Source organism: Xiphophorus hellerii, chromosome 12 (assembly GCF_003331165.1).
Source record: "Xiphophorus hellerii strain 12219 chromosome 12, Xiphophorus_hellerii-4.1, whole genome shotgun sequence".
Lineage (NCBI taxonomy): Eukaryota > Metazoa > Chordata > Actinopteri > Cyprinodontiformes > Poeciliidae > Xiphophorus > Xiphophorus hellerii.
The window spans coordinates 5,006,532-5,019,033 of NC_045683.1; the positions used below are offsets into that span (position 1 = coordinate 5,006,532).

A 12,502-nucleotide genomic window follows, 5' to 3' on the forward strand; every position below is an offset into this window, starting at 1 on the left:
TATTCAGCAGAAACGATGCGCAAAAAAAAGATACTTTATGAAATAAATTTGCAGGTGAAACATCACTGTTTTTTAAGCCTCTTCAATTTAATGCAGCTTATTATTATTGCACCAATTCACATTAAATATCTTTACAAAAATAAGTCATTCCATGCTCTTGAAAGCATTTATTTATGTGTAGCTGTAATGAGAGATACAGCTACACCAATATAACATTTTCGTAACCAGAGATTTTATTTAGCTTAAACTTTCTTGTCTTGGTTTGTGTTTTACAAGTAAATTTTATGTTTCACTTCGGGCTCACACAGCATATTTAATGAGGTACCAAATACGCTCTGATGGGACTTCACTGATCCAACTGAAAAGAGTCTGATCCGAAGTACTTGACTTTCATATTTTATTAAAACAAGGATCAAACTGTGTTTTTAAAACGTTGACCCAGAAAAATACCAGAAGTTTTAGTTAGAGTGACTCTGTAAAAAACTAAACCTCCTCTGAAAAGTTGAATATGGGTTAAAACTATTTAATATCTCATAGTTTTGTTTGATTTCTGTAACTTTTACATAATATATTTATATCATTTTTTGCTATTCAGGTGGTTTATAATAATTGTAAAAGCTGTCATGCTCTAAGAATATTGATTTCTACTATTCTAGATTTTGTTTCATATTTATATTTTCTGTGTTTTCTGGGTAAGACTTTAGCTTTAGTGTTTTCTTAATTAATTGTAAACATTTTATTATTTCCCACTTAAATATTTACATACATCTCCAATGTTTTCTCACTAATCTACCTACTTTGGTTTCCACGCATCCTTGTTCTCTATAAATTGAGATTTTCCCTAATTTTAATTCATTATTTTATACCCAATTTAATTATTTTTTCTGTGTTTTTACTTGATAATACTATAATACTGCAATAACATAACTTTCATAAACAGTCTTCCTGGAACGGTAAGTTGTTTTTCCACTATTAGCACATTGAGTAGGAAGTACATGAGGTTGATTGACATCACTAAGACCCTCCTATTGATTCTGATTGGTTGTTTTTCCACTGAGAGCATTGGAGGAGATACATTGTTTTCACAGATTATCTGTCTCACAACCAACTGTCACAACATGGTGACAGTTTTAACAAATATTTAAAAAGTATATATATTTAAATAAAAACTGTCGGTTTTACAGCGACAGTTTGTGTTTTCAGGTTGCTTCTTCTCCAGCTTACGTGAATAACAGGAATCAGCTTAATTGGAAAGGCTGCCTCCCCTCTTATGCCCTGCAGGATGTTAACATTTCCCGGCTGCTCATTAAACAATCAGTGTGATGTGTGAAGAAGCTTGACCTCCCTCCGTCGCCTTTTGGCCCAGTTCTGCTGCCTCTTCCTTCCTGCTGCAGGCAGCTTTACAGGAAGGCGTCGACTAAATTGATTTAGCTCCCAACCAGGCACACATGGTTTCTCTAGCAGGGCGTTAATTGCATTTCTCTCTGAAAGACTCATGACGATCATGTAACACAAACACACAAAAGAGAGCATCTTTCTCACATTATCTTAAATTTGCTGCAATGATGACAAGGGGAGAAAAGAGATGAATTAATTTATAAAAGTTGTGTTTTTGTGACTTCTTTCGCTGCCTTAATATAGAAAAATATCATATTTGTACAGCAGTGTAACACTTAAATTAATTTAATGAAAACAGCTCAAGTTCTTACTAATTTAAATTTCTGCATTTGAAAGTTTTATTACACCAGATTTGACAGCTTTTTAAACTAAGTGTGCGCTTATAGTTTGTAAACAATCTGCAGCTTTAACCTGTGAGTGTTTAAGCTGCATTTTAATAAACAGGGTCTGTTTGGAAGACCGATCTGATCTTTGCTTTAACTTTCTGGCTGATGTACAGAGATGCTGCTTCGATATATCTGCTTAATATTCCTTCTCTATAAGAATAATCTATTTTATGGAGTGCGCCATTATCTCCTGCAGTAAAACACCCATGCAACACCTCATATATCACAGTTAGGACGATGTTCTCAGGCTTACAGCTTTCCCCCCTTTTTTTCTAATGATGGTCATTATGGCCAAACATTTCAATCTTAGTTTCATTGAAACACAAGATCTGTCTCCATCATTTAGGTTACTGTTCACACAGCTGGCAAATGCAACCAAAATCCCCTTTTTTTGCACATGATATGCGACATATTTACAACTTTTTCACCTGTAACGGCCCACTTCAGTTCTGATCTGATCTGTACCACTTTTGTATGTGATGCTAATTCGGATATTCATCCGTTTGTTTTCAAAGCGTCTGCAGTCAAAGCGGCCGTGTCGCATTTTATCCAACTTTTATGTTATTGATGTGAAACATGCGTCATAATTCTGCACTGAAATCAGGATGAAAACAATGTCTGAAAATTACAATAATGAAAGAAGTCAGTAGCTGTGTTTCCATTGCGAATGTGCCCAAAACTTTGTTGGTATTGTGCTAATTTCGTGCAATATTCAATTGAAACTCTGCCTGTGTCAATAGCTGCCTTTCCCTTGACCGTATGATATATATGACCAAATTGGAATTACAAAAATAAATTTGCTTAAAGGAAACATGCTAAATTCAAAAACACGTTTTTTGATCAATAGTTTTTGTGCTAAGATGAGATGGTTGTTCAGCTGAATCGAAGTTACGTATTTTGCAAAACTGCAATGGAAACACGAGTCATATGTGATCAACAACTGGATGTTAGTCCTATGATGGATCCATAAATGGATCCGTCCATTATTATTTCCATTAGCAGTGTTGTGTTTTCTGTGCATGCGATTGCTTTGGGGTCGTAAATCGTTCAGACATGCCAACAAAAAATAAAATCGGATTTCAGCAAAAATTTGGAATCGAGCATCAATACCTGCTGTGTGAATGTAGGCCTAAAGTAATCATTGTCTCTCTGTGTTTACAAACCGTAATCTTATTTTTAATGTTGTTTATGAAGTAATGGCTTCCTTCACAGTGAGCGGCCTTTCAGTCCATGTTGGTAGAAAACTTGTTTCACTCTGGGTAATGACACTTTCTTACCAGCTTCATCCAAAATCGTGACAAGGTCTTTTGCTGTAGTTGTGGGTTCTCTCTGGGTCCCCTGGCCTCCTTCTGTAACCACTATTGTTTACTCTACATTGCCAGGAGCACAGCTACGGATTTTCTGAGATATATTATTGATATTATAAAAAGGCCCAGATATTATTATTATAGTGGACATATTATTGCACCTCTACTACAAGACAGTAGTGAGCTGTTATTTCAGTAACTTAAGGTGAATAATTACAAGTCTCCTCTTGGTAGACTGTCATAACTCACCTATTGTCTGTCAACGACTAAAGCTTTTTCACCCCTACAACATCATTAACCTTATCCCTCTGCTGTTTTTTTGTTTTGTTTTCTGCCCCAAGAACCTTCTTTTCCGCCTCTCCATTATGACAACACTATTAAAATGGGTTGAAAAGCACATTCTTGACTCTAAATATTTTTTTCGGCCATGTTCTGGCGCCCCCTTTTGTGCAGCACCCCTATGTGTTGCATGTAGTGCATACCCACTTACTGACTTGATTTGTACATTCCTGGTTTATTTTGCTGTATATCTTTGAGTTATCCAGAGCTGTAGACTGGCTAGCCAGTTTGTTCTCTCACACAACCAGGATTGGAGATAAAACCATTCCGACCAGTAGCCTAAAAGTGTTAGCTAATGATGTCTCTGAAGCTGATATTGAAGTCTTTAATGAAATCCGTAGTGAGATCTTATTAACCTCCATTAAGCTGCAAAGTGCCAATAAGTGTGTGATATAAAAGACTGAGCACCACATAGTGAGGGAAATCTCTAAAGATGGAGAAAGTACCACATTAATCTCATTTAAAGAGCAACAGCTGCACCAGTCCAGCTGTGAGGGTTAATGTTGCACATCTGCCCAGATGTTACAGGTTAACTTGTTGGATAAATAAATCCACAGGCAGTTTGGTGGCTTTCCCCACGTCTCTAAAATATGGATGTCCAGTTGTGTCCTCTGTAGCCGCTCCCTGCTGCACCCCACCCTCTCCGTGAATCCCTGTGTGTGAGTGTGTGTGTGTGTGGGGGGGGGTGTATGCGTAGATAAATGTGTGTGCGCACATTCCTTCGCATCCAGAGGAGCGACAGTCAGGTTGAGGCTCCAAGCAACGAGGACACACTCTCCACGGGAATCTCTCCTGGAAAAAACACCATGCAGGTAGGTCTCAAACATTTTTAATATTCTTATTTTATAAAATAAAATCTTGTCTGTTGTAGACGGAAAATCCCAGAAAATGCAATAGTTAAATTTCCATTTGCTCACTTGTGCTACTTGTTGGCTTCTTGCTGCTTTTCGTCGTGTCCCTGCATCCCTCCGTGATTTCTTTGAGCTCGTTTGCTGCCAGTTTTTGCCCAAAGCGGAGTTTCTTAGTGAAGTTATGTAATTGCAGCTCAGCTGGAAGCTGCATGTGGTGGAGACTCTCCGCTCTGCGCGCAGCGCAAACCCTGCGGACACCAAGTGTCACTCGGCATCACCGTGACTTTTCCTCTCACTCATTAAGTCCAGGCTTTTTTCTTTTCTTTTCTTTTTTAACGTGGCCACTTTTTCTACGTGATTCCAAGCGTCACGCGTGTCTTCAAAGCTGCTGGTATCATGTGCGCCTCCAGTCCTCGTCCGAGCAGCAGGGAGAGAGTGGGATTATGTGTCTGAAATCATGTGTGTGCGTGTTTTCCTCCTGGCTCGGGGGAGCAGGTTGGGAGATCAGTCCCCAACAACGAGCAGAGTCTGGATCGAGCAGACTGGAATGTAAAAAGGCTCTAAGTGATTCCCTGCGCCTCGCAAAGCTCCGCTAGTTAATCCACTCTGGCTGAGTTTCATCTCCGTTTTGAAGGTTTCTCTCTCTGAGATGGAAATCAGGAACAACCTGTTACAAGATTCAGATTACATCTTAGTTTGTTTTGTTGGGGTTTTTTTTTTGTTTTTTTTTTTTAAAAGGAGGCAGCTATTTCGGGCATCTTTTTTTATCGGAATCCTTTTGTTTGTGTGCATAAATCGCTAACAGATGAATTATTTCATATCGGAAAATGGGGGCGATATGGACTTAGAATTTTATCGCAATATCTTGTGGTTCTATCGTGATAATAAAAATTATGAGTGATTATGATGACCCTTTATGATTTATTGTATGGCTGTGACTGCATGGCACAGCAGTCATGCCACAAAACAAATGCTGTTCTTGATGCCACTAAGTGGCATTTAAATCACAAAGCTGCCCACAGTAACTGCATTTAAAATATGCATATTTTAAATTTACTGATATTTATTGAAACTCTTGTAGAACAAATGGAGAAAATAGTTTTAAAAATCCAACAGTACTTTCAGGTTTTTTTTATTTAATTGATTAATTGAAATTTATCAAGGCAACGATAGATCAAATAATTTCATGATAAATGAAATTTATAAATGCCAACTCCTAGTTCAACATAACATTATGACCACTGAGAGGTGAATAACTCTTATTTTCAGGGATCCAACTCACTTTTTACGTCCAAATTTAAAGTATTTCCAGATTAACCTTTGCAGGTGTCTCTGTCAATTTAAGCCCGTTTTAAAATCAGTTATTAAAATATTCAATAGAAGTTTTTTTTTATTAAGTGGTGAGAATTTGGGAATGGCAATTTTACAGATTATGTAAGAACCCTGTAAATACCTGGTTAGTGATTATTAAATTATCTATAAATAAACAACATGGGTGGGTTGATGGACGGATGTTTTTCCTGTTTTCTGTAGGAAACCTGAAGTATCCGACACGCAGTTCTATTTTGCAGTTTTGGTTTTTAATCTCTGGATTGCTGTCTTTCTTTCCCTCAGATGTCCATTTTGACCAGTTTGTGTTCATTCTCCAATTCTTTAACGTCTTTTAGACTATATTGTTGCCAAATGGCTTCCAACTACTTCCTGTCATAATGCAGCTGAGATGCCTGTTGATGAATATTCGGCTAATAGCAAGGATCATATTGGAAGCACTGAGCAGTCAGAATGTGAAGGAGGTCAGATTGAGATTTCCAGTGTAGCATTCAGAGCACAGATTAAAATTTTTACAAACCTCAGACTGAGAAAGTTGTGCTAATATTACTAGACCCAATTATGCCTACAGAGTGGATATGTATTCAAGTAAACAATCAGTCCGTAATTTAGTAACAGAAGAAATTATATATTTAATTTCAAAGAGTTTTGTGTTTTTTTATTAGACATGAAAATATATTAAATATGTATAAATGCAGGCAGCTGTTAGTAATGCATTCGTGGTTCAAGTAAGGCTGTAAGAATACATTATAAGTTGCACCGGCACACAGAAAGAGACTATATATTTATTTTTGTCTTGACCTTTAGTTTTTGTATTATTGTATTATTATTGAATTGTACTAGTTATTGTATAATCATTTCATGTCAGACTATTAAACAATGTTTATGTTAAATTCCCCAAACTCTTAATTTTTCTGATTAATGTAAACCCACAAATATACTCATCTGCTTCACCTAAGTCAGCCAACAGGTAATTTTACTTCAATTTGTTTTGACTGGTGGAGGTTTTTTTTTCCAGTATTATGTAAATCATAGTTTAAAAATAGTTGCAGTTTGGAGTCATTATTAGAAGTTTGCATCATAAGCTTGAAACATTTATAGTTTTATCCTCTGGCTGACTGTCAGCATGCAGGTGTTTGAATTAAATCACGCTGTGAGGCATCTGAGGGCCTCATGTTTCCAGTGCTTGACTCACTTCAGTTATTTTAAATAATATAATGAGCAGTTGTTTTCTCATTCTGACCCAATTTCAGCGGGATGAGAGAGGCTGTCAGAGAGCTGAATTTCCCCCATCTTAAAACATTAGTAACGCACTAGATCTTCAGGATGAAAAATACTCAGTTTATGCTGGAAACTAAATAATTTTTATTTAATGTCGCTTTTTCTTTCCTTTAAAGGGGATCTTTTATGCAAAATTTATATTTTGCATGTTGTTATACTCTGCTGTTTCTATAAACACCCAAGTGCTTAGAAAAATCTCCCAGCTGTTTTTTTGCAATAAGTTAATGTTTTTCAGTGTCAGGAAAATGAAATGTTTAAAAAATCTCCCAGTTGTTAGGGCACAACCATGTACCGTTACCTAGCAACCCCAGCCGAGCTGCAGGATGTTCAGTCACATCCGTTGTATTACCGTTGTTTTGCCGTTGTATGCGCTGTATAATGGCTGCTGGAAAAGAGAAGTGTTTTGTTGTTGACCTATCATTCAGAAACCACTTTCTGCATTTTTGCTGATTGTGCAGGAGGCTCTACTAATGCTTTCCAGATAATTGTACATCTGTTCACAGCCATTTTCACTTGCGAGTGTAAACGTTGAGTTGGATCCTTTTTAAATAGAGCCACAGTGATACTGAAAATTATATATTGAATATCAACCTACAAATGTTGGTTTCATCCATGAAAATATTGTTACACCTCCCGATGTCAAATATACGTATTCTATTGGATTATTGACAGAAACAAGATATATTGGCAACTTAATAACTAATTAATATAACAAACATTAATTTTACTCTGATTCCTCAGCTGATCCTCCAAATGCTCAATGTTCAAATTCTGGGGGTAGCCTCTGACAAATCCTGCACTGTGCAGGAAGTTTTGACATCTTGGAAGATAGATCATACAAAAATGCTCTGCTCTCCCTCCAAAGTAATTTTCCAGCTCAGACTTGATGTCCATCCATCCATCCATTTTCTAACACCCTTGTCCCTTAGAAGGGTCAGGAGGAGTGCTGGTGCCTTTCTCCAGCTCACGTTCCGGGCGAGAGGCGGGGTGACGTGATGTCCCTTGCACAAATATCATCAATTTCTGTTCAAAAGCTGCGCTCCCTGCCTCAGATGTCTCTTCAGGAATAAAACCGAAAGAGAAATAGCAGATTTTCTTTTCTCTCTTGCAACAAAGTGATGGTCTGATATTGGTACCAGTCAGAAGAAAACTGACTTCACTGCCTTCCTTAGGGTACGGCTGGTGTTTAAAATACTTTATTTATTCATTTTGATGATTTTCTGCTTAGAGTTAATGAAAACATAACATTTCAAATTAGAATATATCATTTAAACAAGTGAAAACCTTTTGTATTTCATATTTAAGAATGATTAACTTAAAAGAAGTGTATATGTCTTGCTGAAAAGTTACTTGTCTCATTTAAAGTGAAAATATTTGCAGTAGAAACTGGACAAAAGTTGTTATGATTTTGTGTTTTTGCAGTGTTGTGTCACTCTTGACAGATGCCTGGCTTCAGGTTGATCTTTCCTAATGGTGCATGTTTCCTCAGGAGAGCCACACTCTGTCACAGATCAGTGACGGCATGCAGACAGACTGACTGCAGGGACCTAAGAACTTTGTGATGCAGCTGGCACCTCGTCTGTGTGACCCACCTGTTAAATAGGTGGAGTGATTGGCAAATTTAGACTCATTAAATAATTGAACAGTTCTAGTAACTTTATCCTATAAGTGGATGGGCTCAGCAGAATCCACATCAAACCTGGGGAAGAGCTGTCTGGTGTAGCAGAAACAGATTGCCAGGAAACTTAGTAAGCTATTTAGTTTATAAACTATTACAGAGTTTTATTTTTGTTTTTCATCTTGGTAGGAGTGTGTGATATTGCATATTTTGGTATTGATCCAATACAGAGTTCTGAACCGGACGGGTAAAGATGGCGGACCCATGGCTATGAGACCAACAAAAAGAAAATATGTAGCATGTAAAAGCTACATTAGCTACATTAGCTAAGCCACTTTTGCTAATTAGTTTGTAACTACTACAGTAAATATCACTGATATTTACCTGAGTATTACACAGAGGTGGGCAGAATACTCAAAAATTGTAATTGAGTAATAGTTGTAATGTACTTATATTGTTTATAAGTTAGTTAAGAATGAGGGCTCTAAGCTTGTGGCTTGTTTGTTGTCATAGCAACTCCATAGCAACTGCCTGCCAAGATGGCTGTCAGTTACAAAGTTCAAGGAAGTTTGAATACATTAGGAGCATGAATACCAAATAATTACAGGACCCGTATCGCCGATTACCGATACCGATATCAATACTGATACGTTTAAATTTAAGTTTGATATGTCATCAAACTTCTGGTCTTCAGGTGTTTCTGTGATTTTCTCTAAATTATTTTGTTAAATACTTTAATAACATATTGACATTTTTCTTAAATAAACAAATGAGAACAAATCAAGCAAAAATACATGATTAAGAAAAGACCAAAACTTTTTTTGTTGAAAGAAACATTTTCCAATTTAAGATTTAAATGTTAAAATCTATTTCAAAAGTTTCCAGCCGAATCAACTGTTTGTGCTGGCATGCCATATTTGACCATTTTTGAATTTTGACTGAGGGGCCACACAAAATCAGTGCAAGACCCATAAATGGCCCCCGAGCTGCACTTTGGACACCCTGACCCTAAAACTTTACTGCAAATAATAGCAAAAAAAAAAAATCACATTAAGATTTATTTCTTGCCGAGTTTGGCTACAATTTGTTTTAAGCATCTTTAAACGCCTGGAAATAAATATTAAAATAAAAGATATTTCAAACTTTTCTACTGTTGCCAAAAATAAGAATGATGATAGATTTTACCTACATTAAATTTGGTTGCAGAAAATAAAAATGATGTTTCTTTAAAGTAAAATACATACATATTAAGGTCTAAAACACAATACAAAGTTGTAAAGTCGACACTCCAACACATAACTGTGTTAAAAAGAATTTAAAATATGACCAATATAACGAGAAATTACCAGCTAAAACAGGGCGATTTGATTTGAGTGAGTGTGTTAAAGAGATAAGAGGAGGAACAGTTGTTAATTGAAAAGTCGCTCCTCCGGAGCTCAGAGCCTCCCCAGAGAATTAAGTCTGTCTCCCCATGAAGACTCACACATCAATACAACACACACTCTGTGTCCGTCACAGCTGAGCACACGCTAACACACACAGCATGCAGTCCATATGGATGTGCTATCTTCCCACAGACGCTGCGCTGATTCGCACTGACAGCCATACTGAGAGGCCCAATCGCTCAGCACACAAATAGTCTCGGCTCTCGACCATCAGCCGGTTTCTGAACTCTGAGTCATCACAAGAACATATAGAGAAATCATGATATTTATATCAACTTAAAATAAAGGTCACAGGTTTGTTTGAAATTATGTGCAGTAAGCTGGAGCCAACGGTGGCTTATTTCCAACATTTCATCAGACTATCTCCAACCACCTTCCAGCATCTGTGATTCTATTTTTCTGTGGAAGACTGACTGATTTGTTTTTGGTCTTCATTAAAAAAAACTTCATTGGTCATGATTTCCATGTATGCCTGTCACAATAACTATTTTGACTGGTTGATAAATTGTCCCGATAAACAATAATATTGTCGTTTTGAGATGATTTTCAATAATGATAATAGCATAACAATGCAAGTATACCTGTGCCTTTCACAATTACAAATTTCACAATAAATTGTCCCAGAAATGATTGTGCTAACCGATAAATTTGTTGTTTTCAGACCATTTTCAGATGATATAATGGTAGTGACATAATAATAATGTCCTTTCTGAAAGACTAGCAAATTTAAATTTTGTGCAGAACACTCCACACTGGAGCTAGAAGGCATTTTAAAAATGCTAAATAAATCACAACCAAAAACAATACCTAGAAAGAAAAGAAGAACCACAAACGATGGACACCATAATAAAATGGATTATGAACAAAATTCCCCTTTGACAAAATATTAATCATCAGAATGAAAATGATGGAGTTCATTTTAATTAAACATGTAACTAATTGATTAATCATCTTTGAAAAACATGAGTAGAGCCTCCTGCACAACCAACCAGAATGCAATAAATGGTTTCTGAATGGCAAGTCAAAAACAAAAAAATAAATCTTTTCCAGCAGCCATTGTACAGTGCATAAAACGAATTAAATTTGATTAAATTTCCCTTTGGAAAATTAAAGGGAAATTAAATCAAATTAAACTTTCACATTCAAAAGTATTTTTTAATGTGAAAACCAGCTGAACAAATTTCCTTAAACTCATCTTCGGTTGCTAGGTGACCAGGTGGGCTTGGCTGGGGTTGCTAAGTAACAGCAAAGTGCCCGTCGAATATGACTTAACCACTGGGAGGTATTTGAAAAAGCTCATTTTCCAGACACCAAAACACATTAACTTGTTGCAAAAAAATGGTGGATGTTTTTTGTTTGTGCTTAAGATGTTTTTAGAAGCAATGGAGATCCAAATGGAAGTACAAAAATGCACTAAATTTTTATTTAGCATAAGTCCCCTTTAAAAGAAATATAACTTCACAAGACCTGGAAATTGGGTCTCTGTCTCTTTGAGAAGCTTCTACTCTTTCTGACACTCAGCCTTCAGCTCCTGATCACAACAATGCTCCTTTACTATGCCGTTTGCAGCCGTTCTTAGGAGCGTTGGACTGAGAAGTAGTTTGTTTGATATGCTCAGCAAACGTTCAGTTACACCAGGTGTCTGCTAATTGCTGCTGCCGCTAGTCTGGAGGGGTTAAGTAGGAGGTAATCTGTGAGGCAGAAGCTCACTGTGTAGACAATGAATGGATGGATCTTTTTATTTCTAGCTGCTTATTTAGTAATAAGCCATTTCAATCTGCTGTTGTTGCACACATTGTGCCAACAAAATATGCAAACTTTGTTGCGTCATTTCTTACACAATAGAGATATAAAACCACTGCTGGAGATCCTGGATCGTGTAAATGTTTTTATCTTTTTCTGGCTGCTGTGTGCGCTGCTCTTCTTCCTTTGTCCTGTCACTCTCTGTCACTCGCTGCTCCTCCTTGTGTTCCTCGTCTCATTTTTCTGCATTGTTAAAGCACACACATGCTTGCAGAGGCAGAGTCTCCCATGGATCCTGCTTTGCTTCACCTGCCCTGCATTCTGGTGACGTTATGGTGGGAGAGGAAGGCCTACGAGGAAGAGAGAAAAAGAAGGAGTGATTGACAGAGAAATAAATTGGAAAGAATGGGGAAGTGATGAGATGGAGCAATTGAGGATGGAGATATGCAGACATCCAGAGGGAAGAGACATAATAAATATTAATGTGAGGTGCTAATGAAATGGCTGTTGTTTTCCATTCTGTGTGTAGTCTGGGTTTTGTTAAATGTAACCCAGTGGATCAATTAGAGCGTCTCTGATTTTCACGACAGATCGATCTGATCGAACTGAGAGCAGAAAAAAGGTTTTTCCAGTCCAACAAGCCAAGTTTTGTACTTTACACCTCAAATTGTGACAGTTTGGAAGGTCAAACATCTCCAAAGTTTAACTAAAAGTTTCATTCAGTTGAAACTAATATTCTTACCGTGAACAAACTCTTCTTCTTTGGTGTCAGCATTCATTGCTAAACAAAAACTATATATTTTAT

The 12,502-nt window shown here is 36.9% G+C and overlaps 1 protein-coding gene across 3 annotated transcripts in view; it reads left to right on the forward strand.

The window, feature by feature from the left end:
• Window positions 1-4,097: 4,097 nt before the first annotated feature.
• The window catches only part of kcnip3b (Kv channel interacting protein 3b, calsenilin), a 49,855-nt gene continuing 41,450 nt past the window's right edge, over window positions 4,098-12,502 (forward strand). For 2 of the 3 annotated variants that reach the window (XM_032579067.1, XM_032579068.1), the window contains exon 1: window positions 4,098-4,242. In XM_032579067.1, the coding sequence (XP_032434958.1) occupies window positions 4,132-4,242 (111 nt within the window). In that variant the 5' untranslated portion in view covers window positions 4,098-4,131. Of the gene's footprint in view, window positions 4,243-8,346; window positions 8,365-12,502 lie in introns of those variants that run through there. The other variant, XM_032579069.1, reaches the window with a different exon arrangement.